The 21,095-nt window shown below is 34.2% G+C and overlaps 1 protein-coding gene across 1 annotated transcript in view; it reads right to left on the reverse strand.

Moving 5' to 3' along the window:
• Positions 1–3,201: 3,201 nt before the first annotated feature.
• Positions 3,202–21,095, reverse strand: part of LOC149800923 (death-associated protein kinase 1-like) — a 275,082-nt gene continuing 257,188 nt past the window's right edge. Inside the window, exons 23-25 of the mRNA XM_089954984.1 lie at positions 20,830–21,086; positions 18,192–18,380; positions 3,202–17,027 (exon numbers count right to left, since the gene is read on the reverse strand). Of these exons, the coding sequence (XP_089811110.1) occupies positions 15,804–17,027; positions 18,192–18,380; positions 20,830–21,086 (1,670 nt within the window). The 3' untranslated portion in view covers positions 3,202–15,803. The remainder of the gene's footprint in view (positions 17,028–18,191; positions 18,381–20,829; positions 21,087–21,095) is intronic.

A 21,095-nucleotide genomic window follows, 5' to 3' on the forward strand; every position in this document is an offset into this window, starting at 1 on the left:
AGCATTCTAGGTATATAGGTAACCAATGGGACAACAAGTATCATCTGTATCTAGCTAACCAATAGAACAGCAAGCATCCAGTGTATCTATCTAACCAATAAGAAAGCAAGCATCCTAGGTATCTATCTAACCAAGGAGACAGCAAGCATCCTATGTATCTAGGTAACCAATAGGACAACAAGCATCCTAGGCACCTATATATCTAATCAATACAACTGCAAGCATCCTAGGTATATAGGTAACCAAAAGGAGAGCATGCATACTAGGTATCTAGATATCTAACCAATAGGACAACTAGCTAACCAATAGCACATCAAGCATCCAAATTATATAAATATCCAACGAATAGAGCAACAAGCATCCTAGGGATCTATCAATCTGACCAATGGGACAGCAAACATCCTAGGTATCAAGCTAACCAATAGGATAGCAAGCATCCTAGGTAACTAGATGTCTAAACAATAGGACAGCAAGCATCCTAGGTATATATCTATCTAACCAATGGGGCAGCAAGCATCCCAGGTAACAAGCTAACCAATAGGATGACAAGAATGTTAGGTATGAAGACATCTAACCAATAGGACTGCATGTATCCTAGGTACCTACTATCTAACTTTAGTACAGCAAGCATCCTAGGTATCTATAAAACCAATAGGACAACAAACATCCTAGCATCTATATATCTAATCAATATGGCAACAAGTATCCCAGATACCTACTTTCTAACCAATAGTACAGCAAGAATAATTGGTATATATAAAACCAATGAGACAGCAAGCATCCTGGGTATTTAGATGTCTAACCAATAAGACAGCAAGCATCATTGATATCTAGGTAACAATAGGACAGCAAGTGTCCTAGGTATCTAGCTAACCAATAGGACAGCAATGATCCTAGGTATCTATCTTATCAATAGGACAGCAAGCATCCTAGGTATCTATCTAATAAATAGGACAGCAAGCATCCTAGGTATAAATCTTACCAATAGGACAGCAAGCATCCTAGGTATCTAGGTAACCAATAGGACAACAAGCATCCTAGGTATCTATCTTACCAATAGGACAGCAAGCATCCTAGTTATCTAGCTAACCAATAGGACAGCAATGATCCTAGATATATATCTTACCAATAGGAAAGCAAGCATCCTAGGTATCTATCTTACCAATAGGACAGCAAACATCATATGTATCTATCTTACCAATACAACAGCAAACATCCTAGGCATATATCTTACCAATAGGATAGCAAGCATCCTAGGTATCTATCTTACCAATAGGACAGCACACATTCTATGCATCTATCATACCAACAGGACAGCAAGCATCCTAGGTATCTATCTAATAAATAGGACAGCAAGCATCCTAGGTATAAATCTTACCAATAGGACAGCAAGCATCCTAGGTATCTAGGTAACCAATAGGAAAGCAAGCATCCTAGGCATTTATCTTACCAATGGGAAAACAAGCATCCTAGTTATCTAGCTAACCAATAGGACAGGAAGCATCCTAGGTATCTATTGTACCAATAGGACAGCAAGCATCCTAGGCATCTAGCTAAACAATAGGAATGCAAGTATTCTTGGTATCTATCTTACCAATAGGACAGCAAGCATACTAGATATCTATTTTACCAATAGGAAAGTAAGCATCCCAGGTATCTAGCTAACCAATAGGAACACAAGCATTCTAGGTGTCTATCTTACCAATAGGACAGAAAGCATCCTAGGTATCTATCTTATCAATAGGACAGCAAGCATTCTAGGTGTCTATCTTAACAATAGGACAGCAAGCATCCTAGGCATTTATTTTACCAATAGGACAGCAAGCATCCTAGGTATCAATCTTACCAATAGGACATAAAGCATCCTAGGTATCTAGCTAACCAATAGGAAAGCAAGCATCCTAGGTATCTAGCTAACGAATAGGACAGGAAACATTCTAGGTATCTAGCTTAACAATAAGACAACAAGCATTCTAGTCACATATCTTACCAATAGGACAGGAAGCATCCTAGGCATCTATCTTACCAATAGGTCAGCAAGCATCCTATGTATCTAACTAAAAAATAGGACAGGAAGCATCCTATCGATCTAGCTTACCAAAAGGACAGGAAGCATCCAAGGTATCTATCTTACCAATATGTCAGCAAGCATCCTAGGTATCTAGCTAACTCACAGGACAGCAAACTTCCTATGTATCTATCTTACCAATTGGACAGCAAGCAACCTAGGTATCTATCTTACCGATAGGACAGCAAGCATCCTAGGTATCTATTTTACCAATAGGAAAACAATCATCCTAGGTAACTATCTTACCAATGGGACAACAAGCATCCTAGGTATCTATTTTACCAATAGGAAAGCAAGCATCCAAGGCATCTATCTTACCAATAGGACAGCAAGCATTCTAGGTATCTGTCTTACCAATAGGTAAGCAAGCATCCTAGGTATCTATCTTACCAATAGGAAAGCAAGCATCTTAAGTATCTAGCTTTCTAATCATTTGGTCAGCAAGCGACCTCTTAGACAAGCTTAGCATAGCAGATGTCATTGTGTAGTGGTCTCTTGAAAATGGCAGCTGGTTGTAAATAGGTGAAGCTTGTTGAAATGATGAAAAATAATTGTCAGTAGGCTTGTAATTGGACATATGAAAATCCTGTCATTCTTATAAAACTTTCTCATTAATTCCTAAAATTCATTGCAATTCTAGAAATAAATTGGTTGCAGATAAAACGTAACTCTATCCAGAACAAAAGATATTATGGTTCTATTTTAATTTCTGGTGCCTGCTGAATGTTCTGAGATTTACATTCTTGCAAACAAGGCAAAAACATGTGAGGTGTTTAGTGAAAATAAGGTCTGGCATGGGTCGTCAGATGAGGTTACATAACGTAGTTCAGTATAAATGTGGTCCCACAATCTGGTATAAAACAGGAAAAAAAGAGCAATTTGGAACAGAAATGACTGAAAAACATGATTGCTTTTAATCATTCATGCCTTTCTATTTATTTATTTAAAGTGATGAGTCAGTATTACTTTAAAACATTTGATGTATTTGAGATTTTCTCAAAGAAAAGAGCTTAGGTTATACATCTATGATAGACCCTTCCAGCAAATGCTACAAAGGTTTAGTGAGTACAGTCTTTTTGTATTAATGGCTGTCTGACATAAATGCTTATGTAAATAATAAAAGTAAGCAAATAAAAAGGTATTTAAATTTATTTTTCTAATATGCATGGTAAATATACAGTTGCATCAATAAACAAAATTACAAACTTTAGATATGTAAAATATACAGCATAAAAGTAACTTGTTTGCACTGGCTGCGGGATACAACAAAACATGCTAACAATCTCAACATGGAGAGAACTCTCGTGGATCCATCATCACAAACCTCAAAATCTGCGTCAAACATGAATATTCTGTTTTTACACAATACTTTATGCTAAATTAAAAACAAAATCTGAAATAAAATCAGAGAAATTACAGGATTTCTTAATGCTGACTATTGTAAACATGTACGAAATTCTAGTTAGACCATAAGACTCTAGTTTTATTGACATCAAAACATCACTCAGACATTTCCAAACTGCTTTCCAGTTATATAAGTAAACAATGCCACTGCCTGAACAGACTGTGACCATGGGATCGGAACTGTTTTCAGTTGTCATCTAAGCAATTTTTAATATTGATTTTCGGCTACAAATGATGAAAAGTTAAGAATATGAGGGTAAGACTTGTTGGCTCAATGCTGGTAATTTAGTCTTATGGTACATGTATTCTGAGGTAACAACGGGAGAAGAGCATATTACACTGAGATTATCACTTAAAAGAAAGTGTTGTTATTATTATTATTATTATTATTATTTGCATTGATTTTTGTAAAACTTACCAGAAAAAATGAAGTAAAAACAAGCAGAGGCATTTCTGCCTGGAAGTTAAAGATGATTAACTCATGGTGGCATTGGCATTTTGAGAGAGTTATTTCTCTTCATACCGTTTAAATGCTCATAACCCAGATCTGCCAACACAGACAGTATGTGAGAACTGATCTGAGTTAATTCTTTAAGCAGTCTGGTTATTGTTATACACAGCTAAATAGGGAAAAATTGCAGCAAGTATTCAACAACTTAGCAAGCAAGCAAAACATACATTGATACACTTACATTGTTGTTGTTTGGAGATATATGTATAGCACATTTGATCGAAAAGAAACTGCATTTAAAAAAAGAAAATATTCTTCAATAAAGGCCACTGTGTCATTTTAGAGTGGAAGACCTATAAAGGTAATGCAGATTCAAACATTTATAGAATTGGCTTGGGGGAAAAACACATCCAACCATGAATAGCATATAATCTGAAATGCCACTGCATAATGTGGCATCAGGTGTAGGTCTATGCCATTCACTCTATGAATTCAAGTAAGCAACATAGACACTGATCTGCCATTGTGCAATGCACTGTCAGATCTAAGTCTACAATGTTCATGTTATAAATTAAAGTAAACAGCACAGACCCTGATTTGCCATTGTGCAATGCAATGTTAGATTCATGCTCTTCCAAGCAAACAACACATACCCTGATCTGTCAATGCATAATGTACCATCAGATCCAGGTCAACACTCTTTATTCTATTTATAATTTGAAATAAACAGTTTTAACCCTGATCTGTGATTGTGCAATGCACATGATCCAGGTCAACACTCTTCATTCTATTTATAATTTGAAATAAACAGTTTTAACCCTGATCTGTGATTGTGTAATGCACATGATCCAGGTCAACACTCTTTATTCTATTTATAATTTGAAACAAGCAGTTTTAACCCTGATCTGTGATTGTGTACTGCACATGATCCAGGTCAACACTCTTCATTCTATTTATAATTTCAAATAAACAGTTTTAACCCTGATCTGTGATTGTGTAATGCACATGATCCAGGTCAACACTCTTCATTCTATTTATAATTTCAAATAAACAGTTTTAACCCTAATCTGTGATTGTGTAATGCACATGATCCAGGTCTATTCACCTCATTCTATTTATGATTTTACATAAACAGTAAACACCTTGATCTGAAATGATATAATTCATCATTAGACCCAGGTATAAGATGTACATTTTATTTATGATTTCATGTAACAGCATAGACCCTGATCTGCCATTACATAATGAATTATCCGACCCAAGTGTATGCTATACATGTTATTTATGATTTCTCACAAACAGTGTAGACCCTGATCTGCCATTGCTCAAAATACTGTCAGAGTCTATGCTATTCATCCATTTTTATGATTCTAAGTAAACAGTGTAGACCTCAGTCTGTGCATTATGTGCTTGCAGTTAGTTGGATGTGCCTTACACATGGATAAATAGTCACTCATTTTCTTATATCTATCACAAAGTACATAATTACCAAGTTAAAGATCTATTTAAAAAATTCTTTTTATATAAAATACACATATACATGTACAGCACCCCCTCCAAATAAAAACTGTAAGTGGGAACCATGCAGTATAATGCCTTATAACGAAACTTCCTCTCTAACTCTATTACTATTACTACATAAACTATGATCCTTGACCAAACTGTGGCCTTATAACAGGAATCATGTTATAATGAAGGATCTTATAACAGGGAACATGTTATAATGAAGGGCCTTATAACAGGAACCATGTCACAATGATATGACTTATAACACGAATCATGTTATAATGATGAGACTTATAACAGGAATCATGCTATAATGAAGGGCCTTATAACATGAAATGTAATAATGAAGGGCCTTATAACAGGAACCATATTATAATGAAGAGTCTTATGACAGGAACCATGTTATAATGAAGGCTCTTATAACAGGAACTATGTTATAAGGCAGGGCCATTTAACAGGAACCATGTTATAATGAACAGCCTTATAACAAGAACCATGTTATAATAAAGGGTGTTATAGTGAGGGAGTGCTGTATTTGTCATTAATAATACCAGGCACATTACAAATTCTAATTTAAATTTTTAGTAATATACTAAACTGTCATTATATATAAAATACATTCAGCCCTATACTGTAAGACAATCTCTTCTGAAAGAACACTATTAGGATAACAAAATATTTGATTCTATATCAGATACAGCAGATGCTTGACAGCCAGCCATACAAGATGAATTTTGGGTAATTATGATATAACAAAAATTACTTATATAGTTTTTAAATGCATTCAAAATTTACCATGATGCTTTTCTATAACAAAGGTTTTAGGAATTTCTTTTATGTTGTCCCTATCTGTATTAATGAGCATGTGTTCCTATCTGTGTTAATAGAAATCTGTCCCTATCTGTGTTCAGGAACAGTTGTTCCTACCTATATTACTGGACATCTGTCCCTATCTGTATAAGTGGGCATCTGTCTCTATCTGTATAAATGAAAATCTGTCCTATCTGTATTAATGAAAATCTGTCCCTATCTGTACTAGGAACAGTTGTCCCTATATGTATTCATGAACATCTGTACATTTCAGAATTAATGAAAACCTGTCACTATCTGTATTCATGAACATGTCCCAATCTGTATTACTTAGCAGTGACCCTATCTGTATTAATGGACATCATTTCCCTGTCTGCATTAATGAACAGCTGTCCATATCTGTATTAATGAACATCTGTCCATATCTGTATTAATGAACGTCTGTCCCTATCTGTATTGATGGACATCTGATCCTATCTGTATTCATGAACATCTGTTCCTATCTGTATCCATGAACATCTGTCCCTATCTGTTTTCATATATATATATATATATATATATATATATATATATATATATATATATATATATATATATATATATATATATATATATAGTTAGTTCTACTATTTGAATACTTAGTAATTAACATTTTTACAAACTTTCATACCATGTAAAGAATGCTCAATCTTTTGTGTTTGTAAAGTGCTCATTACATTAATAACATTTTGATAATCTAAATATTTTCAACACTGCTTTGGGTTTACAAATATCAACTTTTAAACCCAATGTTGTCCATAAATAGAAATTCAAGTTGTTAGAACAGTTTTCCATAGAATATGGTGTCCCAACAGTAGTTAATGGCATTACAACATAGCCTTCTGCCTGTGTAGAAATGCTAAAATAATAAGTGTAGGAAGTTTAGGTATGCATATTTACAACAGTGTCACCATGGGCAGTAAAATACACTGTAATATTAATGCTTCACATGGAACAGAGTGTATCCCACATCTCACCATTTACAAGTGGGGCAAAAAACCTTTACAAGCTTAAATGTTTCTATGTCATCTTCCAGATGAATAGTAACACTATAGTAGAACCATTTTTACAAATATTTCCAAAGACACTATGATATAAAAAATTCTGCATAAAAAAATATAATGACTGCATATTTTTAACAATAAATTTATGCAAATGAAAAAGAAGGTAGCAATTAAAAATAAATGAGGTATTTTATCTACGCATTGCAGTATGACAAAAGTACAAACAAGAAAGGTTACAAAATACACTGTCATTTATAGCACCACAGAGTATATGGTAGGCCTTTACAATTTTAGCACTGATACAGAGATAGGGTAAGATACGAGAGGAAATTGTAATAATACTGAAATGAAGAATTAAATATCGTAACAGAATATATTATATGCATTTGTGAAGGATAGAGAAATGGAATTCTAGGGATGTAAACATTTTGCCAATTTTTTCCCAGTAAATTCAGGTTTTGCAGTGATTTAAGTCCTCAGTCTGAGTGCATACTCATTTACATGTAAGTGATTTGAAAGATGGGATATGTTCAGTTGAATATGTTATTAAATATAAATAGTAGTTGTGTGGAAATAAAAATAGTTTAATGGATTCCAGAGAATCAAAATATGAATTTGAGTTTGCACTCCAGTTGAGGAGTTTGTTCAATATGAAGAAAGCTCCTACAGGTGGGAAATCTATCTCTTACTTTAATATATCCGACTGATTATTACTTTTCTCTCATTCCTGCCTTACATGGCAGAGTAATAGACAAATAGCAAAAAGTTAAAATTTAATGGACATTTTCTGATTTAGGCATGGTGATGTAAATTTTCACGTCATCAGAAGCAGTCATGTGACAATGAAGGAATGAATCCAGTGCACATAATGAGATGGAAAATTCCACGTCTGCTCAGAATTTTGAGGTGGAAATTTGGTTTTCATGAGTTAATTATTTTTTCAAAATATTCAGACTCTGAGAGGGGGTTTCCCCCCATTTTATGACTGATTCATTTATTTCTCTCTCATTAATGGGGTTAATTAATAATCATGTTACCAACACTTCAACATTGTGCAAACATCTTCTGGGTCACATAGGTGCAAATGTCAAGTTCATGTCAACAAGGACATTTGTGTAACATTGGATGGATGATGACATGGATCCCACATGGCTTTCTCAACTGGGTAGAGAAATAAAAGAGAGGCATTACATACACTGTTTTCTCACATTAGCAAACAATATCACCAATCTGGTGAAATGAGAGAAAAAACTACATGTACATATTATCCTAGTTTTTGTGGGCACATTTGATATACACCATATTCTGGGCAAAAACAAAAGGACAATGACTTTGTCAAATGATAAAGGATACACTAAAAATTAAAACTCATTCATTGGATAAGGGCGATAATGCAATAAATTACAATACAGGATAGCTTTGTTAAATACTATGAACTATTTACAAGCAATATTTAACAAGTGATATATAAAACACACCCTGCAAAGTCATGGCTTAATTTGGTTTGACTGCATGGTTTAAAACAGAGTTTTTGACACAAATTACACTTTGCTGAGAAAGGAGAATGTGGAGATGACAAAGATACATTTACAGCTAGTTACAACCTAATGCCAAGCATACAGACCTAGTGGAGACATGTAGTTAATGATTGAAAACAATGATAAAAACTGACAACAAAACAAAAGTCTGATTCCCACTCTGCCATATAATTTACTGGACCTGGTGTAGCAGATTTTCTTAAATTATCGTACTCAAATTGATTTTTTTGGCATAAAGTCATTATTATTATTATTCTGTTTTTCTACATGAAATACAGACATAAAAATAACTGAACACAAATTTAAAAAAAACATTAAATTTTAAATTTATCTCCATAGAGTCTTACATGTATTCTTAAAGTAAAACTTTATAGGATTTATTAAAAAAAGTTTAATTTCATCCTCTTTACTTTCTTGAGAATAAGAGGAAAACCTGTTTTTCAATTTCAAGGAATGTGTCAATCATTTCTGTGAAAATTTTCGATACCAAAATCTAAATATTAGGACAAAGTTTAAGAATTATAACTGAAATGTTGCCAAATCATCATAATTCTGTAAATTTGTGTCTTTTAAACAGAAAATTTAACAAAAACTTAATAAAGAATTTTTTTAATGCATTCAGTGTATCCAAAGCAACTGCATAAGAACAGTCCATATTGTATGATAGCACACTCAATCAATATAGACTAAAATATCAGTTGAAGTTCCAACTGATCCCTGTAAAATTGTGGAAAATCCTATCATAGATACCGGGTAGTTGTGAATTAAAACCAAAATACATATCATGAAAATAACTCCATTTAACTACAATAATTCTATTTTTTTTATCAATAAGTCTTCGTAAAGATCTGTACTAACTACACTCACACTGACTGGGCAAGTAATGTACTAACTACACTCACACTGACTGGGCAAGTAATGTTCTAACTTTACTCACAATGACTGGGAAAGTAATGTACTAACTTCACTCACAATGACTGGGCAAGTAATGTACTAACTTCACTCACAATGACTGGGCAAATAATGTACTAACTACACTCACAATGACTGGGCAAGTAATGTTCTGAGGTAGTTTTTTGTTTTGTACATTTTATGCATATTCACAAAAAAACACTTGCATTTACATATTTTTCATAGTTACTCCAGTGTCCAGAACAAATTCTTCTTTCTATTCAAATGTTAGGGGTGAAATGATACACCTGTGATGCATATCGAACTGGTACATAATGCACAGCCTGCGATACGATATATCAATACACAAGAAATAAATCGTCTTTCCATCTTTCGACGGTAGGTGGTGTCATTTTATGTAGGCTGACAAACTGGTTGTATTTCCAGTATGCAGACTGCAGATACACATATAGTTATGTATTCATATGCATTTCTCATCGATGACAAGATAATAAAATACTTTCAAACAGGCTACCTGTTGGTTGTTAGCGAGTTTTATTTATCGTTACAGCCATTTAATGGTGACTCCATTTAACTCATTTTAGCCACCAGGCCCTTTGTTTTACATGGCATGAATGCTTTGAAACATCTTATTACCAATTTCATGTCTCACTTAAACTTGGAAGACATTACATTTTATTCTTCAAAACAGAAGAAATAAGGCAATTTCTTTGTGCAAAGAAAATCTCATCTAGAACAAATCTGGGCATAGGAATGAGGATGAATGCCAACAAAATCTATCACATTGTACTTCCTGCAAATGCAATAGACTGATGCAGGCACAAGTACTTGTATTTGTTAGTGATGAAAAAAAACGACTGATAACACCCAGCCCTATTCGGTAATTTTTAAAAAACAACGTACACAAGTTGATAAACTTGAGCGGTTTGAAATCTGCTCCCCTCACTGATTCTGTGTTAATTTTATTTATTCCATTGACACATTCTTTCACTGGTTATATATCTCTGCATAATAAGAGAAATTTAAAATGTATTACCCATGTACAATTTACAGGGAGACCGAAAAAAGGGGAGTAGAAAAGGAGGGGGATGAGGAAACGGACAAAGTTCAATATTTACCTAACACTTCAATATTAACTCTTTCGCCCTGCTCCACTTTCATAGAGCTCTACTGATATAAAATTCTTCAAAAGATGTCACGTCTAGTTGTATAAGCATTAATCTGTGAATTATTTCGGAGCCTACTCTGTTCCCTATCTGTGTATGAATATTGTTTTGTGCTTCCTTCTGAAGGGGCTTACACTAGAGCTCACATATATTATCTTTTGGATACATCTGCTCCAAAATAGGATTTTTCACTAACATAAACTTATTTTCTTGAATCAGTAGTTTACTGACTAGTAGCTACCATGCCAGATTTCTTATCTGTTCCATAATGTTGTATTAGTGTTTTAAGTCCATCAGTGCCATATTCTGCTTGTGTAGACAGAGGTATTGAAATAAATATCTTTATTTCTTGATTTCATATTTTTCATCTTTATTTGCTCAATTAGCTTAACCCTAATATGGATATATAGTTTTGTAACATATTATTTGCAGGCCTAAATTTATTAATAAAAAAAATAAAATTGCATTCTATTTTAAATTGTCTGTATTTTAAATAGGCTCAGTATTCTGCCCTTTCTACATTTAATTTCAAAATACTGCAAAAGGGAGATTAAATATCATTCCATCTAATTTTTATCCATCCAACATGTAATTCTGACTTATATTTAACATCATTTTCGGACTCAAAATCACTCAATGATATCTCCATAACCCCTTTCCCAGCTCCAATAAAATCGATAAACTTTATAACTTAAAAAATGATCATCATCACTATCATCATTTAGTATTTGCCAAATGAAATGGTAATCTGAAGATGAACCAAGCCGGGAATGAGACATTTTGGGTTTTCTAAGTTGCCCATATTTTAAACATGCATTTGTAAAATCTCTTTGATGGAAGTTTAAAACTATGCCATAATGCTTATTCCAGGGCACAATGTGCCAATCAGATTTAGTTTAACAACCATTTATGTCATGTTTGAAGAACTCAGATGTGTAAGCAGTTGCCTAGCTGAAAAACAAGTGTCGTGACAAGAACAGTTAAATAAAAACTGTATACTTCGCCAAGGGCATTTTCATATGTGCGACTTTCAACTGATTTGCAGGAGTTATCGAGCATCACTGTTCTCCAAGGGTGTGAATTTGTACAAAATTTGCATGATTCACACAATCGCACACCTTGACGGCATCACCATTTCAGTACTATATGTATCATTTAATGAATATTTATAGGTTACTGCATTTGTATGGGAAAATGTATGGGAAAATATGAATGAGTTTTTCAGAGGTCGTGCAGTATATCCATCCAACAAAACGAGTTCATATTTTCCCATACAAATGCGGTAACCTTTTTATTATATGCTCATTTTCTTATTTTACCTAAGGCTTAATTATATAAACAAAATACACTACAAGAAACAAAGTAAATGAATGTATGCCATATTCCAAACTAAATACACAAGCGCAGATTCATCATTACAGAACAACATTATTAATGCACACATAACTCCGTCCAGATAAATTTGAACTTAGTCGTGTGCTAGACATAAGTTTCAAAAGAAAATGGCATTTTTTCTACTTAAATTGAAATTTGGAGTCATATTGTGAAGGAATGCACATTGCAACAAGTTTTCCATTTGATCTGGAATGAATAAATTTTTGTATTTTTGTCGATTCTACAAAATTTCATGATTATGGACTGGATTTATATGTGACAATTCCACACGACATACATTGGATTGAATAACCATGCTGACATCTGCAAATATGTTTCTGTCACTGAATGTTTGAAATCATAATGTGGGAAAAATAAGAAGTCTTTCAATTGCAATTATCAAAAAGACACTATGGAATTTAATGCTTATTTCATTTTGAGAGCAGTAAGGAGGATGTAACTGCACTTATATTTGAAATTACAGTAAAATTTCGAAATGTGTAATCAAGATTGAGAACCTATGACATGACTCATGTAATTTGGATTTGCAGAAAGTACATTTTGAGGAAATTTAGGATCTAAAACTAAGTATATTTTTTTTGTCATTCTTACTACCAGCTAAAGAAGACAGTTTATGCCTTGTCACTTGTATGTTATTTGTAAGGAACTTTTCTAGCATCCACCATATAGCTAGCCTAAATCCGAAACAGTGTATCGAAAAAGTTAATGTGGAATGTGCCAAAGCAGCTGGTATGTGGCAGTCCATGAAACATTTGCTTTACTTCATTCAGAAACAAATTTCATCAAAAAAAAACGTAAAGCGCCTACTAAGCGAGTGTACATGATTTGTTTACAAATCAAAAGTGCTGGTGTCTGCATCCATTCTTTGTTTACAATGGAAAGTAGTTCCTTTATGCATGTGAATGCAATATGAAGGTGTGCAATATTATAAAATACTGAACAATTCTGACAATGCAAAGTTGACAGAGAAAAAAATGAGCATATAATAATCTCTGTTGCTTTGCTAATACTTCCAGTTTGTCAGGCAGGGAATAAGCTAAATTTATTTCTGATTAGTGGTTACTGTTTAACAGGGACGAGACCTGTGACTGCAAATGCTGTTTAAAATGAATTTTCAAATTAAAGAATAAAAAAACAAATAAATATTCATGATGGCTGAAGACTAAAATAACTTGCATATGGTAAGTATTGTTTTGTATTGATTCTCCATCACTTGTATCGATATGTTTATCATTACAGCAAAAGTATCAATTCTTCGATATATTGATGAATCATTTCACCCCTACCAAATATTTATCTTTTGTACTTTATAATTTGATTGTAAATTAGCAATGCTGCATGTATCTTTTGTCATTTTTGTCATTTTTTAGCAACTTAATCTTCATACCTTTTTATAATAAAACCTTTCTCCATTGACTTCATTTTCTGTCTCAGTAATTTCACTTTGAGTGAAATGAGTTATGTAGAATGCCAGTACATTCAAGAATAGATATTCCGTACAGTCACACTAAAATTACGATAAGGACAATGAACAGCCTCAAAAATGGTAAATTATCTCTCTTCCTGTGATATTTTGCCAAAAACTTTTGTTTATAAAAAATTTGATTCTGATGTTGCTCTGCCATATATTTTTGTTTTGGATTATACACACAAAAGTGTAATGAGATGTAGAATCATTGGAAGCAGATCAAAACTCATGACATAAAGCCCATATTTTTGTTTTGGATCATATATACAACATTTGAGTCAGATCCCCTTGCAAAATGTATACACCCAGATCTGCCATCACATAATGCACTAGCAGATCTAGGTCCATGCAGTTTGTTAGGATCAGCAATCAGTAGAACAAACAACACTGCTCCTCATCTGCCAGTGCATTATGCAACTGCAGACCGAAGTCTATTAAGTTTGCAGTTGGACTCAACTTTTATGCAATTATAAATCTTAAGTCCTCAAGTGAATAAAAAAAGCAATGACTCCTGGGTAATAATTAAGCTGGATTTAATTTGAAAGACAAATGAGTTGCCAGTAGCTTCTCAAGGGTTCATGGTTATTACTGGTGTTTATCCCAGGCTCTTCCTCCACCAGTTATTTTGGCTGCTGGATACAGCCTATCATCATCTGAAAAAATGGCATTAAACCTACAAAACCAAAAATATGAGTAACATGGTTACAATATGCAGTACTCCCTCACTATGACCCTGTCCATAGCCAGCCATGGCGTATACGACTTTACAATCAGACCACCATAGAATGAAGAGAACATTATACAAATAGTTTTACTACCATGGGACCCATGACCTTACCCGCCTTATAACAAGAACCATGCTATAATGAAGGGTCTTGTAACAGGATCCATGTTATAATGATGGGCCTTATAGCAGGAACCATGTTATAATGAATGGCCTTATAGCAGTAATGGTGTTATAATGAAGGGCTTTGTAACAGAAACCATGTTATAATGAATTTCTTTATAGCAGTAATTGTGCTATAATGAAGGGCCTTATAACAGGAAATGGGTAATAATGTAGGGCCTTATAACAGGAAATGTGTTATAAAGTAAGTTGTTATTACAGGAAATGTGTTATAATATAGGGTCTTATAACAGGAACCATGTTATAAGGAACCATACTCAAACAGCCAATTCCAATACTTGAGCATGGCTGATGTAAAGAAAACCAGGTTAAATTAGCCTGGTCATGAATATGTAAGCATAAAAGAAGTTCAAACAATTCAAAGAGGCTGAGTCTTACAGAGATTTTTTATCATACTCTACTTTTTTTGGTAACTCATTTGCATGAAGCACATTTATAGACTACATGAATGAAATGTACAAACATATTAATTATTAAGTTCTAATTAATATTTGGCCATATGTCAAAGAATGAATGACTGTGAAAGTAAAGAAATATATACTTGAAAAATTTGTTGATCCTGAATAAAGGGTTAATTATTAGTTCTTTAGAGTATTTTCTTTTCGTGTATGAAATCTATTGGCATTCTTCAGTCTTTGACTCTTCTAATGTTACTACTGGATATAACGTATTTTAGATATGGATACACATTGTTTCACCCACTAGACATATTCATCTCAAATTTTACCCAGAGTTGTAAAGACAAAAATAATCTAAGTAGTCCTGGGTTAGATCACAAAGTTTATCTTACCCTGAGGATAGATAAGGTCACATGCTAACTGATGTCTATAACAGCTTTAATCATTGACACCTGTTTTGCAAACCCTCGTCAATTACACCATATGAGACTAGTGTTCCTTTCACTGCACTGATTATAAATATTGAATGAAATGCTGCTTTTGTCAGTAAAGTGATGCTGATTGGTAAAAAATATGATTTGCAAGACCAAATTCCTATAGGACTAAGATTCAAGCAAGGACCTGGCAGGACCCCATCTCTTGATCACTCGAGAAAACATTATTTCCCTCTGAATGGATTTTCCAATCATGTCTAAATATAAAGATGCCAATAATCCCACACAACAGTTTTGCCTCTGTCACCTTGACAAATTGGATAGTGTGTTTGTAGAGGCAGTAGCCAGCTGAGGTACACTTCCATCAGTACTGTGGTCTTCGTATGGCAGAATTTTAAATACCGGTGCAGTCCTTAATATAACATCGACAGCATCATCTCTGTTTAGTTCTTGGAGTTTATTAATCAAATTTTCGATTGTGCTCTCAGGATCTGACCTAAACCACTCATCAAGGGTTTTGTCGGTTTTGCTTTCAAGCTTGTTGCTCGAAGAGTCAAGATTTGGAAGAAGGTTCTCCATTCCTAATGCAACCACTAAAAGGCACCAGTCTCTCCCCATTGGGTCCTGTGGGTCGAGAATTCGACAAAGCATTCGTCGTGTATGAATTGTCAGATGAGAGATAGGTAAATCAATCCCTAGACACACCATTCGTCTGATCTCTTCTGATCCCATGCAAACAACATCCAAAAAATCCTCACTGTGTCCATTAGGAAGTTTCAGTCTCGTAGACTTTTCCAGCTGCATTGTGAATAGATCTTTTGGAGAGTAAGTATGAATAATTTTGGAATGATCTTTTAACTGCATTGCACTCAAAAAGTGCCTCTCCGTGCATAAACCAGGACAAACATGGCCTAAAACATGCTCAACTATACTAATCAGGTCTTCTAGGAAGTCAAATAAAGATGTTCTCGTATCTGGCAATCCACGTACTTTAATCTCAAAACCCTGCATGCTCTTGTCCATACAAAGCATCCCTTCCATATCTCCACAACAAAATTTTGACCCATAATGCCACTGGTAGAGGTCATTGTCAGGGTCATCATTCTCCTGGATAACATTCCTTCTCAAATGGACCTGAATTCGGTGAAAGAGGTGCTTGAGTATCCCACTTGCTGCTGACTGAGTCTGAATTCTCACACCACCATACACCCCATCCGCATATCGTTTCAAGTCTTTCTGCCATAGTCCATTGAGCGTTTCAACAAAATTGAGACATGGGAATTCATACTCAATCTCCCCATCATTATCACACTGAGTACAAAGGTCAAGAGTTTCCAAAACTTGTAAGAGATCAAGTGCATCCGTCTCAGGGTATATCAATTGGAAATCGTCCACTGTAAAACAGCCTGTAATACGAGACTGAATTATTTTCTCATGTGAGATCAGATTCCCAATGATGTCCTCACAAAGCCATTTGGGACTCAGTATAATGAGATCCTGGGATGTCTCAGATTCAAGATACACAATCTGGAATAAAAATAATGGATTGTATATTTTGCACTGCAAAGAACTTTTAGTCGACTATGATTTTAACATATAATCAATCAATAATAATCATTATTCTTCAATGACCTTTATTTTGTTTTATACATGACACTTTGTATTCCTGTTAATAATACAACTATTTGTACTTAAAAATCATTTCTATAACATGTTTTATACATTAGAAGAGAAAAAGAAAAAAAATGCAGACAACAGAGGATGGATTCATTTCATATAAACTTTTAGAATTGTTGAATAATTCTGAATGTCTTGCAAGCCATAGCCAGATAAATATTTAAACAAGAGCTATTTGTGATGGATGCAGTGCAAAGTGACCCACTCACTACAGTTTGCTCCACTGGGCCTTAAACAAACAAAACTATGTTGGGAAACCAAAGTTGGGAGAAGTTGGCCCTTCAGGGGCCATAACTCAAAATGATGTTGGGGATAGCCTGAAATCCAACTTCATCATGCAGTCATCAGCACAAGCAACAGCTAATGTAAACAAAATGTAAACATAAATATATACAAATTGATTAGCAAGGGCCATAACTGTGTAGACAAGACCCAGATTAATTAAAAAGTGCTGTCATCACAATGTATCTAACATTTGCTGATTAGTTCGTAAGCCATGCTGAAAAAAAAGCAAAATCTCATGTAAACATTTGAAGCTGATTAGCACATAGATTGTATGCAATAACCTCTGTTGTGTAAATGTGTCTTTCAAAGGTTTGATGGAGTTACTGCCCTATTTTTAAAAGAATTTTTCATCTCCGCAACAGAAGATCCTTGTAAACAGCACAATGCAAGAACCAATCAACGTAATTTATTCTAATCAGGTGAGACCTAAGTGTGCTTTTAGGGAATTTTTTGCATAAACACCATTTTGGGTAGCATTATTGCCATTGAAGCTAACTCAATACTGTCACATGGTTTTTGTTCTTTGGCATTTTATTCCCTTGAATTTGATCACTTTTAACCAAACAAGATTTAACACATCATTATGCTAAAATTAGTTACCAAAAAAGAATCCAAGTGACAGCTTATGGAATTATTTCAGTAATAATTTATTTGTGATGAGTTAATGTATAAAAATACTCTGGAAATAAGACAAATTACTGAACTGGAAGTGTCTGTTGCAAAAATTACCTCTCCACACAACTGTAGTTGCTGTACTAATATCTTCAGATGCTCTTCCCCAGCAAGAGGGTTGACCTTTGATCTTAAATGATCCATAAACTGTTGCCATGACAACACAGGAAATGAAGAAGATGACCTTCTCCAGGAAGGAAGCTGGCAGATCATGCTTTCTAACAATCCTGAGTGTTGTGGTAAATTCTGAAATAAAAAATACGGAACTATTTACAGATGGTTATATAACATCCCAAGCAAATTACCATACAATTTTAATAATCAGGAGTGTCATAATGTTCTATGAAATTCAATACAAACAATTGTTGTGGCAGTGAAATATCCAGCAACAGTGAGGAATGCAAATTTGTACTATTCTCTGAAGATATAAATAATAATTTCAAACTTGTGTTACCTTAAGTTTACAGGGCTAAATGTGAGACACTTTTGTGTGCAGCACATGGGATAATCAGGATATGACCTCACTTCACAGTTTTCATGATCCTATAAATATCCCTACATGATGCATTATATATCACAGATGATTAATACATATTTTTGACTTGCATTTTAGCTAGTTTAATTACTGTAGTACAGCTAGAAAGTTTGGTTTTGTGTGTTTTAATGCCATTTTTCAGCACATGATGGGCTATACATGGTGGCCAATATATCTGGTGGAGGAAGAACCTGTGAGGACCTGGAAAGAACCAGTGACTCACAGGAAGCTACTGGCAAGGTTTCTCACATACCCACACTAGTTGAGCTGAGATTCAAATTTGCACGGACTCAGGTGAGAGTGATCTGTAAAGGCAAGTGCCTTAGAAAATCAGCCACCCTGGGCAGCTCAAGCTAGAAAGGTGAAATGAAAGCTTTGTAATGAAGGTTGGGTGCTGAATGTACATCAAATATAGCTATTGTAAGCTAGAAGATTATTCAAGTGTTATAAGTACTACAAATATAGTTATTGTAAGCTAGCAGACTATTCAGGTGTTAAAAGTACCACAAATATAGCTATTGTAAGCTAGATGGCTATTCAGGTGTTAAAAGTAGATCAAATATAGCTATTGTAGCTAGAAGACTATTCAGGTGTTAAAAGTACCACACATATAGTTATTGTACGCCAGCAGACTATTCAGGTGTTAAAAGTACATCAATTATAGCTATTGTAACTAGAAGACAATTCAGGTGTTAAAAGTACCACAAATATATCTATTTTAAGCTAGCAGACTATTCAGGTGTTAAAAGTACCATAAATATAGCTACTGTAGCTAGAAGACAATTCAGGTGTGAAAAGTACCACAAATATATCTATTTTAAGCTAGCAGACTATTCAGGTGTTAAAAGTGCCACAAATATAGTTACTGTAGCTAGCAGACTATTCAGGTGTTAAAAGTACCACAAATATATCTATTTTAAGCTAGCAGACTATTCAGGTGTTAAAAGTACCATAAATATAGCTACTGTAGCTAGAAGACAATTCAGGTGTGAAAAGTACCACAAATATATCTATTTTAAGCTAGCAGACTATTCAGGTGTTAAAAGTACCACAATTATAGTTACTGTAGCTAGCAGACTATTCAGTTGTTAAAAGTACCACAAATATAGCTATTGTAAGCTAGCAGACTATTCAGGTGTTAAAAGTACCACAAATATAGCTATTGTAGGCTAGCTGACTATTCAAGTGTTAAAAGTACCACAAATATAGCTATTGTAAGCTAGCAGACTATTCAGTTGTTAAAGGTACTACAAATATAGCTATTGTATGCTAGCAGAATATTTAGGTGTTAAAAGTAACACAAATACAGCTATTGTAGCTAGAAGACTATTCAGGTGTTAAAAGTACCAAAAATATAGCTATTGTAAGCTAGCAGACTATTCAGGTGTTAAAAGTACCACAAATATAGCAATTGTAAGCTAGCAGACTATTCAGGTGTTAAATGTACCACAAATATAGCTATTGTAGCTAGAAGACTATTCAGTTGTTAAAAGTACCAAAAATATAGCTATTATAAGCTAGCAGACTATTCATGTGTTAAAAGTACCACAAATATAGCTATTATAAGCTAGCAGACTATTCAGGTGCTACAATGAACACAAATGTAGCTATTGTAAGCTGGAATACTGTAATGTAATACATCTGTCAATGTAAAGAGCTTTTTGAATTGTCAAATATCAAAATATGCAGCAATGAAATGTATGTTATGCTAACAAACATGACTGTTATCCCCAAATTATAAATAGGTTTCATGTATCCATTTGGTTGTAATACTCTGAAAAGGGCACAGTCTATTTTAGAATGTGCAAAGGCACAGAAGAATCAACATAATGTGTAAAAAAATTATGCATTATATTTTGTAAGCTCCATCTTTATTTATTCATTAAGCCCTCCTATATTCAGAACAATTGTCTATTTTTTCAAATGAATGGGACTGTTTCTCACTATGAATTTCAAGTAAATGGGACTGTTTCTCCCCCTTAAATTTCAAATGGATGGGACTGTTCCTCCCTTTAAATTTCAAATGGATGGGACTGTTTCTCCCTTTAAATTTCAAGTGGATGGGACTGTTTCTCCCCTTAAATTTCAAATGGATGGGACTGTTTCTCCCCCTAAATTCTCAGTATCATGAGAACCAGTGTACATGCTTGCTGCTCTCACCTTTATCTGCAAATTCATGAGGTGCAACTGATGCTTCAAAGCTTTAATATCAGGTGACAAGGCCACCTGGGTGTCAAGGACAAACACACGTTCCACAATGTCAAGGTCATACTGAAACATCTGCTGAACTCTGGCTAAAACTCTGCTGGCAGTTGGACTCACATACTCGCCCCGGGCGTTTTTCTTACAGGCAGTCTTGTCAGCATGGGTTGCAATAAGAACAACTCTGGGTGTGAGGGGCAGTTTCCCACAGTATCCTAAAGTAA

The sequence above is a fragment of the Sinohyriopsis cumingii genome, chromosome 4 (assembly GCF_028554795.1).
Source record: "Sinohyriopsis cumingii isolate HCF-2022 chromosome 4, ASM2855479v2, whole genome shotgun sequence".
In the NCBI taxonomy this organism is placed as follows: domain Eukaryota; kingdom Metazoa; phylum Mollusca; class Bivalvia; order Unionida; family Unionidae; genus Sinohyriopsis; species Sinohyriopsis cumingii.